Source organism: Procambarus clarkii, chromosome 1, assembly GCF_040958095.1.
Source record: "Procambarus clarkii isolate CNS0578487 chromosome 1, FALCON_Pclarkii_2.0, whole genome shotgun sequence".
In the NCBI taxonomy this organism is placed as follows: domain Eukaryota; kingdom Metazoa; phylum Arthropoda; class Malacostraca; order Decapoda; family Cambaridae; genus Procambarus; species Procambarus clarkii.
In genome coordinates this window covers 39,191,415-39,215,088 of record NC_091150.1, presented here as the reverse complement: position 1 = coordinate 39,215,088, position 23,674 = coordinate 39,191,415, and the positions used below count along the sequence as shown (strand labels likewise).

The 23,674-nt window shown below is 46.8% G+C and overlaps 2 protein-coding genes across 8 annotated transcripts in view; both read right to left on the bottom strand.

The window, feature by feature from the left end:
* qvr (protein quiver) overlaps positions 1 to 12,653 on the bottom strand; it is a 435,902-nt gene extending 423,249 nt beyond the window's left edge. For 3 of the 7 annotated variants that reach the window (XM_069337579.1, XM_045765228.2, XM_045765141.2), the window contains exon 1: positions 11,728 to 12,652. In XM_069337579.1, the coding sequence (XP_069193680.1) occupies positions 11,728 to 12,019 (292 nt within the window). In that variant the 5' untranslated portion in view covers positions 12,020 to 12,652. Of the gene's footprint in view, positions 1 to 11,727 lie in introns of all 7 variants that reach the window. The other 4 variants (XM_069337533.1, XM_069337687.1, XM_069337382.1 and 1 more) reach the window with 3 other exon arrangements.
* Positions 12,654 to 21,533: 8,880 nt separating this feature from the next.
* On the bottom strand, positions 21,534 to 22,712 carry LOC138363069 (adhesive plaque matrix protein-like). Its single transcript, XM_069321965.1, has one exon. It carries the CDS (start codon positions 22,710 to 22,712, stop codon positions 21,534 to 21,536), a length of 1,179 nt encoding a protein of 392 aa, XP_069178066.1.
* Between the last annotated feature and the right edge of the window lie 962 nt (positions 22,713 to 23,674).

Here is a 23,674-nt window from a genome sequence, read left to right as displayed (position 1 = left end):
ACGTGAAGACTGGATATTGTGGACTGTGTGGAGGAACCACCAGTTGGTCAATGGACAGAAAGATGATTCCTTGTAATGCTTTGTGGAGCGCAAAGAGAACACTCAGGTCAACCATTCCATCCAGTTTAAAGATCAGCCGTCTCGACTATGTCTTGCCACTGGACCAAATAGAGCTTAAATGAGAGAGTAAGGCTAACGTTATGAGACTTTTCCCCCACTTTAATAAAATTCTTGCGCAACTCACTTATGTCCTGTCATCGCCCACTCATACCTTCACCTTAAATTCTGCTGAAACGGCAGGTATGGATACTCTAATGGTCACTGTGACAATCCTGCACTCGGGCATCTCAGGCCTGCTCGATGGGGTTCTAGGAGTTCTTCTACTCCCCAAGCCCGGCCCGAGGCCAGGCTTGACTTGTGAGAGTTTGGTCCACCAGGCTGTTGCTTGGAGCGGCCCGCAGGCCCACATACCCACCACAGCCCGGTTGGTCCGGAACTTCTTTTAGAAAACAGTCTAGTTTTCTCTTGAAGATGTCCACGGTTGTTCCGGCATTATTTCTTTTGGGTTGCCATAGAGTTGTCTTCCATGGACCAGGTTTCCGGCAGCTACCTGAGCAGACCTTTATAGAATAGCGCTGATTATCGCTGTAGTCTGAGGACGGAGATAGAAAAGGTGCATAAAAAAGCCTCCTTCACATCATACCGCGGCTGGAGGGAACTCAACTTATGCGGTCGAAATACAAACAGTACGAAGAATGGTCTTTTTATTCTCTTGGAGCATGCAGAAGCTGGTAGTCCGGAGAGGACGTCTGCCCTAATTGCCAGGGAAGGTTGTCCATTATCAGATGGAAATAGAATTGTAAATCCCAGCTACAACCACTTTTTATCCTTCCAATATTAGCATCCTATTCAATACATATATCGCTTCAGAACTTTTATCTTTTTCGAATTGCAGATTCACTTCTCGTCCTTTCTTGTGCTTTCTGTATTTTCTTGTTATCCTTGCTCTCTGGTATTGTCTGGGAAATATTGCAAAAGTCATCATATCAGTTATCTGGGTTTTCTCCATTGTTATTACATCTAGGTTTATTTTATGAGTCCTTCATCTCAGTTTATTTACTGTGTTTAACATTCATAAGAACAATATAATAAAAGAAACGGCAGAAGGATTATTGGCCAATACGAAACCAATACTTTTTCATATCCACTCGACTTCTCTCGTGCACGGTGCTAAAGCTTAGAGGAATCACTCCAGTATACAATTTGCTTTTATCTAATCATTTATACATTGAATTTTTGCCTTAAAATCCAAATTAATCATGACTCCTAGATCTTTCTCGCACTCAAACTTAGTAATATCATCATTGCTCAGCTGATGTCTGGTAACCATTATTATTACCTAAGCTCAGAAGCAGACATTCTTCGGTACTAAATTGCCTCTACGAATCTTTCGTCCATTTTAAGACTCCAGATCGTCTTGTAGGGATTAGGCGTCTTCTGTATGTCAGCTCTTCACTGTTACTTTGTTCTCTACATGGACAGGTCCCAGCCTGTGGGTGGAGCACTGGGCTGGTGGTGCAGTTGTGTAAGTTATGGAATGTGTGGATGTGGGAGAGAGGGAGTGGAGAGCGGTGAGGTAGGGGTGGTAAGTGATAATGGGGAAGGAGGGGGGGGATTGTTGTTAGGAATAGGACGCTGGAGATGTGTTGTGGGACAGGAATTGGTGAGCTAGAGAGAGAGAATAGTTAAGGAGGTATGTGTGGGGGGGGAATGATAGATTGTTGTTGGTTATTGGTTGTTTGGGAGGTGCTTAGAATTGGCGGGGGGCGGGGGGGATAAAGTTTTGCATCCTTGGTTAATTACTCTGTCAACACAGGTTTATGATTTTAAACTGTTCCTTCCAGCGGCTCTATTTGTATTCTATCAGACTCATGTCTCCTCGTTGTGTCATTTCTTTGGACATGTCGTGATTGAGGCTGCCATGAAGTGATGTTGGTTCCTTCCTCTTGTTGCCCTCTTCTCTCCTTCTCACAAACTCTAACTTCTTTCTGTCCCTCCCACCTTGCTACTTTTCTGCATTGTTATATCTTCCTCTTTATTTCTATGTCATATTCAATGTCATATTTCTATGTCATATTCATATTCTGTGTTCCTCGGGTTACCTTTGCATATCCTCAGAATTCTTTGTTCCACATTTACAAAAACACCAATTTTAGTTGTCTAATTTTAGGGTGCTCCTTTGCTGTTGCATCTGAACCTAGTCTTTACAGCTTTGCTGTCTGTTTTAACCCTGCATCGGCATACAGTCCAAGAATGTGTGTGGCTGATTTCCTATATTTATGCAAGCATTCATCATATATTTCCTCAGTCGTCTCTGGAAGGTTTTCATTAATTAAGATACTCTGTTTTTGGATGACCATCCTTCTGTTTCGTGATTTGGGAGGTCGCAATTTAAATATCGGCATGCATAAGTTCATTTACAATCTGAGTGATTGTAAATAATCTCGTTAATTTACAATCTGAGTTTTGTTTTAACTACTTGGCATGGTTTGCATATTTATCCCTTTACAGGTTCCCACTAACCTTTCTCACTAACTAGTGTCAAGTGCGCCTTCCAATAGGTAGGTACCTTTATAGTCGAATTTTTCCTTTCAGGTTTCATCCGTTTCTTCTTTAACTTTCAGCCATCACTCTTGGTACCGTGCATCTTATTTGTGCAACTCTCTGAGTTCCTGTACTATCTCTTACATTTATTTTATCCTTCAGTTTCTCTCCTTTCTCCTCAATGTGATTCATGGAAAGTTCTATCACATCTTCCACCTCTCTCTCTCCTCAGTATGATCCTATGATCCTATCTTGTCTATATACATGTCCCCTCATTCACAGCGGCCCACTCCTCTTAGACATGGGCATATATTCCACAACACTTGCATCTACAATCATTTCTGACTTGAGAACCTCTGCCATGCTTTTCCTCTCCGCTGTGTGTCTCCTCAACTCTTTAATGCTGTTCACGGTCTTGCACAATTAAGAACGAGAGATACTGAAGTGTCTAGCAAGACCTGACAATCAGTGAACAAATCCACAAAGGCCATGACGAGGATTCGAACCTGCGTCCGGGAGCATCCCAGACACTGCCTTAATCGACTGAGCTACGACAGGGTAACAGATGCATCACGTTAGTGTGATCTCTGTGTGTAGTGACCTGACAATCAGTGCTGTGTCATTTGCTAGTCTTAGGTTCTCTCCACCGTCCCTGGCACCACCTAGGGAGTGCGTTGCTTTATCAAAGATCATTCTGTCGCAGCACTCTGGTCCGCCATCAACAACCACGCCGAAATTACATGTTGTTGCGACCACTATTCAGAGTGTATTTGCTATTTGTTTGTGCTGGATCGAGCTGTTAGCTCGTGAACCCGGGTTTCTAACCGTCGGTAGTCTAATATACTGACACCCGACCTATTTTCGGCTATCATATCTACTACATATGTTTCTCTCTTTTTCGCTCTCGCACGCATGCATACACGCACATACACACACACTGATAAAATTGATAACGCTGGACTGTTATCTGGACTAACACACACACACTGGAATTGATAAAATCGACAGGGAAGGTTTCCTGAGACCTGGAACATCAAGAACAAGAGGTCATAGATTTAAACTAATTAAACACAGATGCCGAAGGAATATAAGAAAACTTACTTTCGCAAATAGAGTGGTAGACGGTATAACAAGTTAAGTGAGGTGGTGGAGGCCAAAACCGTCAGTAGTTTCAAAGTGTTATATGACAAGAGTGCTGGGAAGACGGGACACCACGAGCGTAGCTCTCATCCTGTAACTACACTTGGGTAATTACACACACACACCACACACACATCTTCAGGGTGGAGGCCGTAGCAGCTGTCTGACTCACGTGTACCTATTTACTGCTAGGTGAAAAAATTCTCCCCATTTATTTTTGCCTCGGCCGAGAATCGAACCCGGGCTCTTAGGATTGAAACTCCGAAGTGATTGTCCTCTCTACCTCAATGCTTTGTGTGTGTTTACCATTTGTGTATTTGTTTGTTCCTGCAGGACCGAGCTGTTAGCTCTTGGACGCCGCCTTTCTAACCGTCTGTTGATTGATGTATACTGGCTCCCCATTTCCATACTGACTTCCATACTCCCCATACTGACCCATTTCCCTCTGTCATATCTGCTACAAATGTTTCTATCTAACACCCCTCCCTCCGCCCCATTCCCCCACACATCACACACACATACAAACACACACATCCCCCCCACACACACATCCCACACACACACATCCCCAAGAAGCAGCCTGTAGCAGCTGCCTAACTCCTGGCCGGGTACCTATTTACTGCTAGGTGAACAGGGGCACGAGGCGAAAATAATGGCTGCCCATTTGCTTCTGCCATGTGCTTGCGGGTGTTGAACTTCGGCTCTTTGGTCCCGCCCCTCAACCATCAATCATCTGGTGTACAGGTTCCCGTGTTTATTAGCCTCTTATCATATTTACATTTGAAACCGTGTATGGCCTCCACCTCATCACTGCCTGATGGATTACATTTAACTACTCTGACACTAAAAAAAAAAAATCTTCCTAATGTCTCTGTGGCTCATTTGGGTTCTCAGTTTCCACCTGTGTCCCTCTTGTTCGTGTACCACTCGTGTTAAATAGTCTGTCCTTATCTACCCCCTGTCAATTCCCCTCTGAGAATCTTGTATAAGGTAATCATGTCTCCACTAACTCTGCTATCCTCCCGCGACGTGAGGTGTGTGCGAGTGTGTGTGTGTTTTAGTGTGTATGTCAGGGTGTTAGTGTGTAGTGTGACAATGACAATCGGTACAATCTTTACCCTGTACCACACCGTGCGTGCGTGCGTGCGTGCACACAAACTGCACGCGATACATGCCACACAATTCACAAACGACCGTAACTAAATATTGAACTTAAAACCAAGAAAAACAAAATAAAATACATGAAATTTGTATCTCTTATTTGGCGTTGGGGGCTCCAGAGGGGGTGTAGGTGCCACGTTGGGGCTCCAGAGTGGGTGTAGGTGCCACGTTGGGGCTCCAGAGGGGGTGTAGGTGCCACGTTGGGGCTCCAGAGGGGGTGTAGGTGCCACGTTGGGGCTCCAGAGGGGGTGTAGGTGCCACGTTGGGGCTCCATAGGGGGTGTAGGTGCCACGTTGGGGCTCCAGAGGGGGTGTAGGTGCCACGTTGGGGCTCCATAGGGGGTGTAGGTGCCACGTTGGGGATCCAGAGGGGGTGTAGGTGACACTTTAGGGCTCCAGAGTGGGTGTAGGTGACCCGTTGGGGCTCCAGAGGGGGTGTGGGTGCCACGTTGGGGCTCCAGAGGGGGTGTAGGTGCCACGTTGGGGCTCCAGAGGGGGTGTAGGTGACACGTTGGGGCTCCAGAGGGGGTGTAGGTAACACGTTGGGGCTCCAGATGGGGTGTAGGTGCCACGTTGGGGCTCCAGAGGGGGTGTAGGTGACACGTTGGGGCTCCAGAGGGGGTGTGGGTGCCACGTTGGGGCTCCAGAGGGGGTGTGGGTGACACGTTGGGGCTCCAGAGGGGGTGTGGGTGACATGTTGGGGCTCCAGAGTGGGTGTGGATGACACGTTTGGGCTCCAGAGTGGGTGTGGATGACACGTTGGGGCTCCAGAGGGGATGTGGGTGCCACGTTGGGGCTCCAGAGGGGGTGTAGGTGCCACGTTGGGGCTCCAGAGGGGGTGTAGGTGCCACGTTGGGGCTCCAGAGGGGGTGTAGGTGACACGTTGAGGCTCCAGAGGGGGTGTAGGTGACACTTTAGGGTTCCAGAGTGGGTGTAGGTGACCCGTTGGGGCTCCAGAGGGGGTGTGGGTGCCACGTTGGGGCTCCAGAGGGGGTGTGGGTGACATGTTGGGGCTCCAGAGTGGGTGTGGATGACACGTTGGGGCTCCAGAGGGGATGTGGGTGACACGTTGGGGCTCCAGAGGGGGTGTGGGTGCCACGTTGGGGCTCTAGAGGGGGGTGTAGACGACCCGTTGGGGCTCTAGAGGGGGTGTGGGTGACACGTTGGGGCTCCAGAGGGGGTGTGGGTGCCACGTTGGGGCTCTAGAGGGGGGTGTAGACGACCCGTTGGGGCTCTAGAGGGGGTGTGGGTGACACGTTGGGGCTCCAGAGGGGGTGTGGGTGCCACGTTGGGGCTCTAGAGGGGGGTGTAGACGACCCGTTGGGGCTCTAGAGGGGGTGTGGGTGACACGTTGGGGCTCCAGAGGGGGTGTGGGTGACACGTTGGGGCTCCAGAGGGGGTGTGGGTGCCACGTTGGGGCTCTAGAGGGGGGTGTAGACGACCCGTTGGGGCTCTAGAGGGGGTGTGGGTGACACGTTGGGGCTCTAGAGGGGGGTGTAGACGACCCGTTGGGGCTCCAGAGGGGGTGTGGGTGACACGTTGGGGCTCCAGAGGGGGTGTGGGCGACACGTTGGGGCTCCAGAGGGGGTGTGGGCGACACGTTGGGGCTCCAGAGGGGGTGTGGGCGACACGTTGGGGCTCCAGAGGGGGTGTGGGCGACACGTTGGGGCTCCAGAGGGGGTGTGGGCGACACGTTGGGGCTCCAGAGGGGGTGTGGGTGACACACCCCGCACAATTAAATATTTTGGTTAAAAGTATTACAATAATGTAAGTGCAATAATACTAATAAAATAAAATGGTTCTGCCAAAAGTTTCAAAATAATATTAAAGCTGTGTGAGGATCATCTGTTTTATGCTATTATGACCAAATTATGAATAGCAGAAAATCTATGTAAATTTTTTCGAGACCAGCGAGTAATGGGGTATTACTGTAAGAAAAAAACATTTTTTGAAACTAATGTCTTCAAAATATTTAGCCCGGTGTTGGTGGCCGGCAGTGCCAAAAATCGTCGCAGGGGTCAGAATGTGACCTGGCAAGCTGTTTCCTGTTAAACTTTTGTGTCCCCGATCAGCCTATGTTTGCCCCGTACCCCAGACCATTACGCTGCTAAGTTGGGCGAGGCTAGCCCCAAGCTGTAACGTATCGGAAAATGAAGAAGAAAAGAAAGGATGAGGGAGGTAGAGAGTTTGAAGGGAGTAGTGAGCAAGAGTAGTCAGGAGAAAGGGAAAGTTTGGAATGAGAGGGAGAAAATGAGATTAATGTTGTTGTTATAGTTCATCTACTCGGAACAACTTCCAAGTAGCACGGGCTATGGTGAGCCCGTAACTTATCTGGCACAGGAGTGGGGCAAATAGCACGGGCTATAGTGAACCCGTAGTGGACTTACCTGTCACGAATGCGATCAAGGAAAGTAGAACAGTAGAAAGTAAGATTACTAGAATAGTAGAGAGATAAAAGGTTGCTGCCACCATCCATTCAAGTTATTTATTTATAAGACAAGGAATGGAACTTGTCTTCACAACAGTATGATCTGATGTTAAGACTTGTAAGAATGTGCAATTCATATTACCAAGACTCTTTAAGTCATAATCTTAAGCCAGTAAGCTTCAGAGTGCTCTACACTCTAGCTTTCCAAATCCAAGATCTAAGGATCACAATTAAAGGCAATTTAAAACTAAGTTCATAAACTATATATTTGCCATTGTATATTCACGCATATGGGTATCATAATTCAACCTTATTGCCTGATATTTGAATGTTAAGATTAAAAGACAAATTTGAGTCACCACACAAGAAATTGAGAGCACCTACGACTGACTAACCCTGAAAATCACACAACCCATAAGTTGGTAAACACGATATATGACAACCTTACAAATTCCCTCACCAAGTTCTCTGAGACTAAGTTGTGTAGAGAGGAGGGCGGTACAGCTGAGTGACCCCATCCGGCCTGGCACAGTCTGGCTGCTGGCCTCTCTCGAGTAGCGGTCTGGCTATCACTGTCCTCAGTGTCTCAAATGTACAGTTCCACGGGCATATATGGAGGAACTGGGAGCTAAACTTTACCTACAGGAAATACCCTCTGGCTAGATTAATCCACTTAAGAATGGGCCATGACGGACCGAAACGTCGTCGTCCCATCACGTTTTAGTGTGTGGTCTGGTCAACATACTTCAGCCACGTTATTGTGACTCCTCGCCTGCACCCTCTGGCTATCTACCTATCCCACCTAGACAGCGGCTTGTTTGATAGGAAGACACAGTCAACCGGCTACAATTATCAGCTAAGCAGAAAGCTAGGTCACTTCACGTGACCTGACCCGATGGCAAAATGTTACAATTAACACTTGAAAGGCTTGACTCTAGAATAATTAACGGGTCGACAACCTGGCGTTATCGATATCCTGTGTGACTGAACTCTCGTTTTATGGTCAATATTCTTAAACAAAATACATTTATGGTGTTACATGGCATCTGGCCTCTAACCTGGCATAAACAAACATTCTCTCTTACAGACATAGATTGCTCTACCTCATAAATTCTTGATGGTCCTAATAAAGTTCTTGAAACTTTTTGAGAACTTAAGTTTTAGAATAAGCCTAATTAAACTTTATTATAAGTGATGAGACAATGATGTTCTCTCTGTATTTATGATATTTTATTCATTGAGCTATAACAATATATATAATGTTGATATCGATATATATCGAATGTTAATATCAATGTGCGCGTATCGCTATCTTCCATGCTCCTCATGTTATGTGATAATTGGACTTGTTTGCTGGGTTGGCCAAGTAGCGTCCCGCAGATGACGGATCTTTATCCTAAATGTATTGACTTTTAAACTAGACATGTTTATGGTCTCAGGTGGACTTGCCTTCATGTTTTGGCAGTACAGTTGGCATCGTTCTCGAATCAAAAATCGGGGATCCCGGATTCGATTCGCGGGCACGACTAAAATGGCTGGGAACGTTTTCATTTTTGCAATGTCTCCGTTCACATAGCAGTAGGAATATTTATAATATCACCAGTCTCCGTGGTGTAGTGGTAATACACTCGCCTGGCGTCCCGCGAGCGCTTTGTCATGGCTTCGTATCCTGGCCGGGGAGGATTTACTGGGCGCAAATCCTTAACTGTAGCCTCTGTTTAACGCAACAGTAAAATGTGTACTTGGTTGTAACAACGATTCTTCGCGGCAGGGATCGTATCCCAGGGACCTGCCCGAAACGCTACGCGTACTAGTGGCTGTACAAGAATGTAACAACTCTTGTATATATCTCAAAAAAATATAAAAAATCAGTAGATTTTAACGGAGTTAACCTCCTGCCCACCTACTACACTGTTCTCTCCCCTCTCTGTAACTTCCCGTGGCCACTACCTTAACAAACACAACCGCAAATAAATCCTAAGACATGTACCGTAGTTGGGATTAACTGACTCGGGCCGTCTAGTCCAGACCTTCAAGAACTACCGACCATAGTCAAGACAAATATTGACAAAAAGCATCTGGGTTATATCTCTCCACAGTGGCTCCCTGTCAACCCTCAAGATGACGCTGTCAGAGACACGACCGTCAGGACAACTGTCATGGAAGCTGGACCTACAGTCATTTAACAGTCACTGTGTCTCAAGTTGTATTACTTGGTTTGCCACAACGGTCAAAATTCAGTGTGCTAACCTCGCCGCCCTCCTCACCTAACATACCAAACGGTGACATACGTAGATTTTATGCGAGCCGTTAATTTCAAAATAGGCTCCATTTTACATGCTACTCTCTCTGGTTATTGACACTGTTATGGGGGGGGGATACTGACACTGTGGACGGGGATACTGACACTGTGGACGGGGATACTGACACTGTGGACGGGGATACTGACACTGTGGACGGGGTTACTGACACTGTGGACGGGGATACTGACACTGTGGACGGGGATACTGACACTGTGGACGGGGATACTGACACTGTGGACGAGGATACTGACACTGTGGACGGGGATACTGACACTGTGGACGGGGATACTGACACTGTGGACGGGGATACTGACACTGTGGACGGGGATACTGACACTGTGGACGGGGATACTGACACTGTGGACGGGGATACTGACACTGTGGACGGGGATACTGACACTGTGGACGAGGATACTGACACTGTGGACGGGGATACTGACACTGTGGACGGGGATACTAACACTGTGGACGGGGATACTGACACTGTGGACGGGGATACTGACACTGTGGACGGGGATACTGACACTGTGGACGGGGATACTGATACTGTGGACGAGGATACTGACACTGTGGACGGGGATACTGACACTGTGGACGGGGATACTAACACTGTGGACGGGGATACTGACACTGTGGACGGGGATACTGACACTGTGGACGGGGATACTGACACTGTGGACGGGGATACTGACACTGTGGACGGGGATACTGACACTGTGGACGGGGATACTGACACTGTGGACGGGGATACTGACACTGTGGACGGGGATACTGACACTGTGGACGGGGATACTGATACTGTGGACGAGGATACTGACACTGTGGACGGGGATACTGACACTGTGGACGGGGATACTGACACTGTGGACGGGGATACTGACACTGTAGACGGGGATACTGACACTGTGGACGGGGATACTGATACTGTGGACGAGGATACTGACACTGTGGACGGGGATACTGACACTGTGGACGGGGATACTAACACTGTGGACGGGGATACTGACACTGTGGACGGGGATACTGACACTGTGGACGGGGATACTGACACTGTGGACGGGGATACTGACACTGTGGACGGGGATACTGACACTGTGGACGGGGATACTGACACTGTGGACGGGGATACTGACACTGTGGACGGGGATACTGACACTGTGGACGGGGATACTGATACTGTGGACGAGGATACTGACACTGTGGACGGGGATACTGACACTGTGGACGGGGATACTGACACTGTGGACGGGGATACTGACACTGTAGACGGGGATACTGACACTGTGGACGGGGATACTGACACTGTGGACGGGGATACTGACACTGTGGACGGGGATACTGACACAAGAAGTTACTGGTCCTGGACTTGGATACTGACAGTACAAAATGGTCACTGACATATCGATATACCAAACACGTCGTGTTTTTAGCGTATAACTATAAAAGACATCATAGTTACGGTCGTTCTTGTCGTTTTCGTACAAATAATCCAACTCAAGTTTTAGATTTTATGTGTTAACGAATTTTCTCAAATTATACTTCTAATATGAAGCTATCTTTCGTGTTCGTAAATGACGATAACCAGATAACCACACGTCAAGCCTGCATACCTAGGTCGGGCTTGGGGAGCAGAGGGACTTACAGGTTACAGGTGGACTTACAGGAGCGCCATACTCCAGGTATGGCGCTCAGTGACACGTAACTATTGAGTTGGTGCACCTGAGTGTTTCAGCCGAGTGAGATGGGTTACCCGTTTGTCGCCTTTAATATGTGTGTGTGTGGGGGGAGGGGCAGAGGTCGTGAACTATTTGAGAGCAGCACAGTTCCTTGTGCTGCTCGCCATTGAAGCCGAATACCGTCAGTGAACCACGTATTCGCAGCCCATTTCAAGACTATACTGTAAAATCACACCAGGTTTATGTGCTTGATTTTTACTAGTTGGTGGATGACTGTTGATTATTTAAGGTGTGATACATGAAGGGGCATTGTATGTTCAGTGTACGTGGGTGACAGCCACTCAGTCATGTGAGAGGAAGAGGAGCCCTCTGAGTATCGTCTAGAAATATAAAATACAGACAAATTACACACTCACCGATACAGGTTGTGAGGAAGGTTGTTTTGGACGGCTTGAAGGCGTTGGAGCACCGTCCCTTCCCACGAGTTCCGTGGGGGACAGTGCCCATGGCGTAGGGCTGGGTACTGCGCATAGTGTGGGTCTGAGGAGTGCCAGTTGTGTGGGTTTGGGTCGTGCCCATGTAACAGGGTAACGTAGTGCCTCTGACGCGAACGCAGTACTCTTGACACTCCACGCTAATTCCCTGAGGTGTGTGGGGCCGGCCACGAGACGCAGGTGGTGCAGTACAGGTCCCCTTCAGGTCTATCATGACCAGGGGTATCACGCTAGAGTACTGGTAAACAACGGGCCTTGCGACGCTACTACAGTTTCGCTCCTGGTCTGTGTTTAACCCTCGGGACGAGACGGGTGCTCAAAACTGGGTAACTCAGGAAAGCAAGAACTGAAGAGAGCGCTTCGGCAGCCAGGGATTGACAGGGACTTAAGACAACACTGGTAATGTAACATTTACAACATCAACTGAAAGCAGCACATCGATCACATGGGACCGGCCACACCACATGCCTTGAGTGGCTAAACCGCAATGATTGCTTTAACTAGAGAATGCTAGAAGACTAGTGGTTAAGTAGGGGGGGGGGCCGTAGTAGGGTGGCTGGTCACACATGGTTCCCGGGGGTGGGTCGGCTAACACAGGCACACACGAGGCGAACTTCAACAAGTTGTTCTTTCCCGAGGGCGTTAAACGCGTGCAGGCGCTGCTCAGGGGGTAGGGACGCCTACACGTCCTGTGTCACAGACTAGGGGACATGGGCGCCCGTCGCCGCCGTGGGCGTGGACGTGTGGAGAGGGCGTGATATGAACGGTGATGGTGACAGAGACGGCGGCAAATAGTCCACTCGGAGTGAAGGCGCGCCGCTCACTGGCTGACCTACCGCCAACACTGTGGACACCCCGCCTCGCTCCACCTCCACACCGCCTCCACATGTTTCGCGCCCCTCACCCCATACCCACCTCTCTTCCACCCGTACCCACTTGGTCTGTTATAGCCTCACCATACCCACCTGGTATCTTCAACCTTCTCCACGCTCACGTAGTCTCTGCCACCTGTACCATACCCAGGCAGTCTCCTGCACCAACACAATACCCACTTTCACAATTCCTTCCTTCAGGAGGACTCAGCTGCCCCTCCGTACTGCACCATCTTCTCCCTGCTTCATCGACACACTTCTCTCCTGCAAAACATTCAACTTAAATACCTCCCGCCTATTAAACAGGCCCTCCAAATACACGTAACCCCCCCGCCCCCACCCCTTCCTAACACTAACTACCCGCACCTCTCATTTGAAAGTCCTTCCTCAAAGACCACACACCAGGACCAATGACCAAGGAATAAGGAAGTTAAACCCTCAATATACAGGTGGAGATGGCGTGATGGTCATGGCAGAGGACCTGCAGGAGACTAAGGGTTGGTGGGGCCGGACGTACTTCACAAAGCCTTATTGTAATACATGACATACTGTGATAATCACTTGGAGCAATGAGGTGACTGGAGCCAGTGATCAGGGTGGTCCCAGCTGGTATGAAAGTGTAGTAATGTGTTGTGTGAGGTGCTGACCGTGGTGAGCTGAACTGTGGACGAAGCAAGTGTTCGTATCTCGGCTCTTCACTCAGTAGATGCAACAAATTAACTTCATAAGACACCCCAACCCACAAATTTGGAAATAAAGAATTGTCGACGTTTCAGCCCAAGACAGACCGTCGTACATCACTGCGATGTCTGAATGCTAGAAACATCTATAAACCATGATTAGTTCTGATCTTACGGCCAAAAATCAATGCATAAATGTGCATAATAAAGCAAATTAGATACTGGGAAATATTTCTCTAAGCGATAAGAACAAGACATCTAATGTTAACCTTTACCGTTATCCTGCCCGTGTTAGGACCCATGTAGAGGATGCACTTCAGTGTTGGAGAGAATCCCAGTTAATCCCAGGAACTGGAAACCTCCCTTATGAAGAGAAATTAAAAAGGCTTAACTTACATTCCCCTAGACAGGCGAAGAGTGAGGGCCTGACACGTCTGGATGTAATGGTGTAACACAACTTACATAAATAAGGTCTTAGACATATCAACACAAATAGAACACCAAACTGAATATATATTGGATAAGTTTGGATTCATGAAAGACCTGGGGAAATACTGGTTTGGAAACAGTCATTGATTTATGGAACAAACTCCTGGGTAACATATAGACGTATGGCAAATGGGTTGTTTCAAGCGCAGGTTAGACATATATATGAATGAGCGTGAGTGGATATAAATAAGAGCTGCCTCGTATGAGCCAATATGCCTTCTGCAGTTTCCATAATTCCAACATTGTAGCGTCATTAGATAACATGTCTTGAGGGTTTTCAGGTAAACTATTGTGATAAGGACAATTGAACTAAAATGATAAGCAAAAACGATAAGCACGAAAAAGAAAAACAAAACAATAAAAGAATAAAACTTGAGATGTCTGGAATCACATGATACAGTTATGGATTAGTTGGTAAGATGTAGCTGTGGGTGCAGCTGTGGCTCGCTGCTGCTGCAACATGCATCACAGAATAGTGATATGATATCATCACCACACTCCCTCTCTTGTACTCTATTCTTTCTCTCTTGTCCTCCTCTGCATCCCCCCTAGTCACTCCCGGCCCAAGCATGCTATACTCTGCCAAGCCACTCCTCAGTATTCCACACTCCCCCAAGCCACTCCCCAGCACGTCACACTCCCCCAAGCCACTCCCCAGCACGTCACTCGCCACCAAGCCACTCCCCAGCACGTCACACACCACCAAGCCATTCCCTAGCACGTCACACTCCCCCAAGCCACTCCCCAAAGTGCCAAGACACCCCCCCAAGCCATTCTTCTTGTGCTGGCGTCTTGAGTCCAGTAGGAGTGATAATCTGATTTCGTGGTGTGTCATAAGAAAGCCCAGCACGGAGCAATTTCTTGAGGGCAACACAGAGTGAAGGGCTTGGTTGGTGTGCCGGGCGGGCCTAGTGGGCGAGGGATGTGTCTGCCAGCACGGGCCCAAGCTGAGAGGCAGTAAGTAAGTTAGTAATTATCAAAAGAAGACACCAAACCGGGAAGGCTGTGTAGCACCAAGCTGAGAGGGAGATGACTCTGCTAATATTGCTGAAGCTCCTAGCTTGTATTGACCTCGTGATATCGAGCAGGAAGTGTTGATTACATGGAGTGTGTCGAGCAGGTAGTGTTGATTACATGGAGTGTGACGGGCAGGTAGTGTTGATTACATGGAGTGTGTCGAGCAGGTAGTGTTGATTACATGGAGTGTGTCGAGCAGGTAGTGTTGATTACATGGAGTGTGACGGGCAGGTAGTGTTGATTACATGGAGTGAGACGAGCAGGTAGTGTTGATTACATGGAGTGAGACGAGCAGGTAGTGTTGATTACATGGAGTGTGACGGGCAGGTAGTGTTGATTACATGGAGTGTGTCGAGCAGGTAGTGTTGATTACATGGAGTGTGACGGGCAGGTAGTGTTGATTACATGGAGTGTGACGGGCAGGTAGTGTTGATTACATGGAGTGAGACGAGCAGGTAGTGTTGATTACATGGAGTGAGACGAGCAGGTAGTGTTGATTACATGGAGTGTGACGGGCAGGTAGTGTTGATTACATGGAGTGTGTCGAGCAGGTAGTGTTGATTACATGGAGTGTGACGGGCAGGTAGTGTTGATTACATGGAGTGTGTCGAGCAGGTAGTGTTGATTACATGGAGTGTGATGAGCTGGTAGTGTTGATTACATGGAGTGTGACGGGCAGGTAGTGTTGATTACATGGAGTGTGATGAGCAGGTAGTGTTGATTACATGGAGTGTGTCGAGCAGGTAGTGTTGATTACATGGAGTGTGACGGGCAGGTAGTGTTGATTACATGGAGTGTGTCGAGCAGGTAGTGTTGATTACATGGAGTGTGACGGGCAGGTAGTGTTGATTACATGGAGTGTGTCGAGCAGGTAGTGTTGATTACATGGAGTGTGATGAGCAGGTAGTGTTGATTACATGGAGTGTGACGGGCAGGTAGTGTTGATTACATGGAGTGTGATGAGCAGGTAGTGTTGATTACATGGAGTGTGTCGAGCAGGTAGTGTTGATTACATGGAGTGTGATGAGCAGGTAGTGTTGATTACATGGAGTGTGTCGAGCAGGTAGTGTTGATTACATGGAGTGTGTCGGGCAGGTAGTGTTGATTACATGGAGTGTGATGAGCAGGTAGTGTTGATTACATGGAGTGTGTCGGGCAGGTAGTGTTGATTACATGGAGTGTGTCGAGCAGGTAGTGTTGATTACATGGAGTGTGTCGAGCAGGTAGTGTTGATTACATGGAGTGTGTCGAGCAGGTAGTGTTGATTACATGGAGTGAGACGAGCAGGTAGTGTTGATTACATGGAGTGTGATGAGCAGGTAGTGTTGATTACATGGAGTGTGTCGAGCAGGTAGTGTTGATTACATGGAGTGAGACGAGCAGGTAGTGTTGATTACATGGAGTGTGTCGAGCAGGTAGTGTTGATTACATGGAGTGTGACGGGCAGGTAGTGTTGATTACATGGAGTGTGTCGAGCAGGTAGTGTTGATTACATGGAGTGTGACGGGCAGGTAGTGTTGATTACATGGAGTGAGTTGAGCAGGTAGTGTTGATTACCTAGAATGTAAGGAGAAAGCAGTGTTGATTATCTAGAGTATGACAGTTACAACACGGCACAACCACTTCCGACTGGTTACCCTGTGGTCATACCTTAATGGTTAAAATGTACCATTATTACCATTTACATTTTGGTCATTTATATTGTAATGTCATTATATACACGTGTATGTTACTGTATGTTGTTATTTTGTATATTATTATGTTATAATGTGTTGTTAGTGTGTGTTAACTGCTAGTTATAGGCGTCGGCCGGCGCTGCTTCCGTCACCAGACGCAGCGATTGGCCAGTAGTGCTGATGCAACATCCCCCCTCCTACACCCCCCAACACCCCCCCACCCCCCCCCCCCCCCCTTCTTGATCCACCCCCCCCCCTCCTTGTCTGTGTGTCACAGTTACCAACTTAAACTTAAGTGATGGTTCTTTATTCTAAGTGTGTGTGTGTGTATATATGTACTGTCCAGCCCAAGTGGCTTGGGGATGATACTTATAAGAACTCCATCTTGCAAGACGCAGCAGAGTACATGTAGGAGAGGCTGTACATGACACAAACACACGCCCTAACGGAGGACAAGGAGTCCTGGAACTGAATTAAGACGTTAAGAGAACGATGTAACGTAAGGAGAAGGTAATTATGAAGGGAAAACGCTAAGCCGGTATGACTATATGTAGTCTAACACATAATACAGTGAATGAAAGCTTTGTATTTACTCCGTGACGGCGAGCCTTGATTAGCATAATCTTGCAGTGCAAGAAGAGATAGCCGAGGCCCAGCTATCTCGACAAGATTTACTCTGAAGCAAGCGGCCGTCGCTCTCTCTGGCGTCCTCTGTGGTGGACATGTCTAATGATATCATATTTCCAGGTCACCGCATCCTGGCTTGCTTGATATTGTTTACTGTTTTGTAATGTTGGTGAATATGTTATTTAGTAAGTCTAAATAACATATAAATAAATATAAATAACGTCTTAATAAATTTAGTTTATATTTACATTTTTCGTAGTATATTATAACATTTACCAGACATAACATTAAAGCAAAACTATGGCAGATTTTAATCAGAGGCAGCATGGCCGTTGGACTTCCTTTAATAACGCCTTCGACATGTCACTTTGACAAAGGGTTCTTAACCTTCAGACAATTATAAACCCCAAGTGGATTACGATATGTCCCAATAACCTTATCGTCAGACTCAAAATCAGCATTACCAGTCCTATTAGGTTCTGCTATGATTTAAATACATGCCAATATCTCTGCTTTACTGCAAATAACAAATACACAGGTTAGATATTACATGTGAGATTATTTATGTTATGTTTGTGCACTTAAAACATGGGATGGTCTAAATCCAAGTGACTTAATTCTATTCTAATAATAATTTTTTTTAAAATTTCACATAGTGCCCTATCCCGTGTTCAGAACCCTTGCAGTAGAATACCAGTTGTTAGCATGGCCCTGTCTTACTCTGCTGAGTTCCTCGACAACCTGACACTCAGCTTAGTTTTAGTGTGACTTGTGAGGTGGAGAGTGAAGGTGGAGTGCCTTCCCTTGATGTAACAGTCTCAGAAAGGAATGGTGACCTTCACACTGCAGTCTGCATTAAGGTAACCAAGTGATGACCAAACCTCAACTCAGAAGATGGAGAAGCGACGACGTTTCGGTCCGTCCTGGATCATTACCAAGTGGTCCTGGGCAAGTCCGGGATCATTACCAAGTGGTCCTGAGGAAGTCCTGGACCATTACCAAGTGATCCTGGGCAAGTCCTGGACCACTACCAAGTGGTCCTGGCCAACTCCTGGACCATTACCAAGTGGTCCTGGGGCAAGTCCTGGATCATTACCGAGTCATTGTCACAGGACCTGATAATGGTCCGGGAGGGACCGAAACGTCGTCGCTTCTCCACCTTCTGAGTTGAGGTTTGGTCATCACATCTTCAGCCACGTTATTGTAACTCCTGGTGTGCCTGAGGTAACCAACATAGGAGAGTTCCTTAATGATAGTAGCGAGTGCCCTCACAGGTACAAGCGTCGTCCACTGTGCTCTCACACACAGCTGCGGCCAATAATATATCTTGCGGATATATCTAAGATATCATTAAATGTAAGGCGAACAGGCATACTACCTGGGAAGAAATGACCAACGCTACAAAATCTGTCTCACCCAAATACACGGTCTTCCAGGAATTTTTTTTTTCATGCGTTCCACAAGACGGAGGAAAGTGTCCTTGAAAGATATCATTCACATCAAGCGTGACTGTTATCGCGAAATGCTACGAGAAAGAGACGATTGTTGTCTATGGTCGCCCATGCTCACTTGGGGGGCAGTTAACCCCAAGGGATCTCGGTATATAGACGAGGCAACAACGTCTCTTTCAAGGTGCCGAACAATGCTCACAAAATGCTCTATCAAATATTTCATCCTAAATATTTATTATTGAGTCATAAGGAATGACTTCCATTATATGGAACGACTCGTAATAAGAAACAACTCGCAATAAGGAACCACTCGCAATAAGGAACCACTCGCAATAAGGAACGATTCTGGCAATAAGGAACGACTTGCAATAAGGAACGACTCGCAATAATGAACGACTCGTAATAAGGAACGACTTGCAATAAGGAACGACTCGTAATAGGGAACGGCTCTCGCAATAAGAAGCGACTATTGCAATAAGGAACGGCTCTCGCAATCAGAAACGACTCGAAATACTGAACGACTCGTAATAAGGAACGACTCCTGAGAGTCCCACACTAGAATCTGCTGGTAACTCACCCCTCATTCGTGTCCTGAAACCGCAGAGACCTTTTCTGACTCATTATTAATATAGTAAATAATGATACAATGCATAATTGCTGATTCGAAATAAGAGTTGATTCATGTGGATAATTAGTACCTGAAGTTGGGGTTTATGTGGATAATTAGTTCCAAAAGTTGGTTTATGTGGATGGTAAGAGCCTAAATCTGGTTGATGTGGATAACTATTGCCTAAAGTTAGTTTATGTGGACCTGCCACACCTGTGACAGGTGTTCTGGCTGCTGTGGCAAGTGTTTGGCTGCTGTGGCAAGTGTTTGGCTGCTGTGGCAAGTGTTTGGCTGCTGTGGCAAGTGTTTGGCTGCTGTGGCAAGTGTTTGGCTGCTGTGGCAAGTGTTTGGCTGCTGTGGCAAGTGTTTGGCTGCTGTAGCAAGTGTTTGGCTGCTGTGGCAAGTGTTTGGCTGCTGTAGCAAGTGTTTGGTTGCTGTGGCAAGTGTTTGGCTGCTGTAGCAAGTGTTTGGCTGCTGTGGCAAGTGTTTGGCTGCTGTAGCAAGTGTTTGGTTGCTGTGGTTTCATGGGAATGTAGTCAGGGTCGCCTGAAAACATCAGGCAAGTCTCAGTCTATCAAGTTACACGGTAATTTGCTTCATAGATCAAGCACCCTATCTAAAGACTCAGGTATTTTCTCAATTTAAACTTATCCAATTAATATCACAATCAGAAACTTTATTCGTGACAACTTATGCAAATCATTACAATATTGGCTGGACTAAACAGGTGTATATTAGTCTAAATCAAACTTACTTGTTTGGCATCAAGTGAGAAACATTTTAATTTTCAGTTTGCAGTGATATATATTAGATAAACAAAGTATGGGTGACCATTGGAGCGATAGGTGAGATATGGCACAATATATATTATAATATTACGAAGACCAGAATACAATTTGAAAGGGAACTAATATAAACTAATCATACCATGAAATTGTTGGAATACGCAGACCTTCAGCGTTCTGCGTCAGCAGATTCTGGGGCCGTCTCAGCACGAAGTTACTCCAAACACACAGCTCATAACCAACTGATCTGACTGCAACAGGAATCAAAATGCCTGTCAGTAAGCCATCTCTTTTTGACAGAAGTTCCATCATAATTCTCAATATACTGCTGGGGGGTCTTCCTGCTTTCTTTGGTGGCTAGTTGTTGTATTCCATCCTTGTAGACCTGCTGCACCGTTATATATATATATCAGAAATTCTTCTGTCGTATTTCCTAACAATAAAATTTATATTTCTGGGAAGGTTGGAGTGGTCAGTGATAAACGAGTGACTGATGAAAAAGTTGATTGAATTTGTTGGATGAGTGATTCCTTTCAGAGAAAATTATATCATTCGTTTGTGAATTATTTCTCCAAGTGTGGGTTTGGATATTAGGTGAGGTGTGAGGCTGTAATAAGTGCGAGGATGGACTCAAGACACGTCTTGAATATTTCCTCCATTCACAGCTAAGCTTACCAAGGTCAGCATTTCGTAGGTACCATAGTTCATGTCAGTTCAAGCTGCGACAATGACTGTTAATAACTGTCAATTTCAACCAGGTATCAAAATCATATTGACTCATAATAACATTTGTTCTGACTTTAAAATCGATAATAGCATCAGAAACAAATTAACAAGTGCCGCAGATGGGGCCTCGCAGTACAGGGGCCTCGTAGCCTGGTGGATAGCGCGCAGGACTCGTAATTCTGTGGCGCGGGTTCGATTCCCGCACGAGGCAGAAACAAACGGGCAAAGTTTCTTTCACCCTGAATGCCCCTGTTACCTAGCAGTAAATAGGTACCTGGGTGTTAGTCAGCTGTCACGAGCTGCTTCCTGGGGCTGGAGGCCTGGTCGAGGACCGGGCCGCGGGGACACTAAAAGCCCCGAAATCATCTCAAGATAACCTCAAGATAGATGCTCTTCAATTGTGTATTGGTATAGTTAGCGCCTTAATACCATCAAAACCCCTTGTTAACACGAGAACCGTGATGTGACACTCAAGATATTAAGTGTTCAGGTCATATTGCATTTTACTCGCTTCAAGTGAGACGTCCAGTTAAGCTTCGGGTCGGAGATGCTACTTAAGCGTTTGAGCGTTTGATTTCATCTTCATTAGTTTGTGAGGGACTGTGTTTCCCCTCTCTCTATTTCTGTTCAATTCCTGTGATCCCCTTGTTCAATGGGAGTAAAGGGAAGGTTGTCATGGTGGTGCGGTGTTCAATATCTGTTTTGTTGTAAACGTTTGTGAATATGGCAGTAAATTGCTAAGTCATCAGCTGAAATTTTTATGTTATTATTTTATCTTTATCAATTTAGCTCCACTGTTCATGTCATGTGTGAATCAGGTACCTTGTGGAACACCATCACCTTGAACACTGCCTTGTGGAACACCATCACCTTGAACACTGCCTTGTGGAACACCATCACCTTGAACACTGCCTTGTGGAACACCTTCACCTTGAACACTGCCTTGTGGAACACCATCACCTTGAACACTGCCTTGTGGAACACCATCACCTTGAACACTGCCTTGTGGAACACCTTCACCTTGAACACTGCCTTGTGGAACACCTTCACCTTGAACACTGCCTTGTGGAACACCATCACCTTGAACACTGCCTTGTGGAACACCATCACCTTGAACACTGCCTTGTGGAACACCATCACCTTGAACACTGCCTTGTGGAACACCATCACCTTGAACACTGCCTTGTGGAACACCATCACCTTGAACACTGCCTTGTGGAACACCATCACCTTGAACACTGCCTTGTGGAACACCATCACCTTGAACACTGCCTTGTGGAACACCTTCACCTTGAACACTGCCTTGTGGAACACCATCACCTTGAACACTGCCTTGTGGAACACCATCACCTTGAACACTGCCTTGTGGAACACCATCACCTTGAACACTGCCTTGTGGAACACCATCACCTTGAACACTGCCTTGTGGAACACCATCACCTTGAACACTGCCTTGTGGAACACCATCACCTTGAACACTGCCTTGTGGAACACCATCACCTTGAACACTGCCTTGTGGAACACCATCACCTTGAACACTGCCTTGTGGAACACCTTCACCTTGAACACTGCCTTGTGGAACACCTTCACCTTGAACACTGCCTTGTGGAACACCTTCACCTTGAACACTGCCTTGTGGAACACCTTCACCTTGAACACTGCCTTGTGGAACACCTTCACCTTGAACACTGCCTTGTGGAACACCTTCACCTTGAACACTGCCTTGTGGAACACCTTCACCTTGAACACTGCCTTGTGGAACACCTTCCCCTTGAACACTGCCTTGTGGAACACCTTCCCCTTGAACACTGCCTTGTAGAACACCTTCACCTTGAACACTGCCTTGTGGAACACCTTCCCCTTGAACACTGCCTTGTGGAACACCTTCCCCTTGAACACTGCCTTGTAGAACACCTTCACCTTGAACACTGCCTTGTGGAACACCTTCCCCTTGAACACTGCCTTGTGGAACACCATCACCTTGAATACAGTCACAATATGGTGACTCCTCGCGGCCGTTATCTACATCGCTTAGTATATGCCGAAATATATATATATATATATATATATATATATATATATATATATATATATATATATATATATATATATTATCATCCATTTAACCACTTAATTTCTTCAGCAATATCAGAAAACCTGCCACCTTGAGAAGCCAAAAAATACACATCATGCGATGTTGGGCTCCCAATGCCTTCCAAACCCCTTCACCTGTCAGCGTTCACAAATGCAAAACATAAACATACCCAGGATCACCTCTGCTAGTTAATTAAAGATTTGCGTCTGAGTATTATTCACCTTGGCCAGGTGACCTCCAGGGTCAGGTGACCTCCAGGGTCAGGTGACCTCCAGAGTCAGGTGACGCCCCTGGGAGTGACTCCAGACCTTCCGCAGTCATACTCAAAATAATCTCACGGAGTCATAATAAACCTGACTGGAGAGGGCACTGGCCTGCGGTCCCCGGGAGACATCCATGTTAATTATTGGAGCGGCCTGCGTCCGGACGTGAGGGACGCTGGTGGACGTGAGGGACGCTGGTGAACGTGAGGGACGCTGGTGGACGTGAGGGACGCTGGTGGACGTGAGGGACGCTGGTGGACGTGAGGAACGCTGGTGGACGTGGTCGGGACTGGTGTTTGCTATCACTGCCGCTACGTCTTAAGGCGTCCTAAGACAGCTCATATTGAAGGTAACATGTCGTCTAGAATCATTATAATTAGTTATTCAAAATCAATAATTAGTATACCTAGTATAATCATATATTTAGTGATTAGACCCGCTCCTTTGATTTACGTCTGGGAAATATAATTTAAAATTACTTAATAACGACTGTAGGAAAATGGAGTGATGGCGTGACCAGCAGCTGGTCTGGGGCCAGATTTACGAAGCAGTTACGCCAGTACTTACGAACGTGTACATCT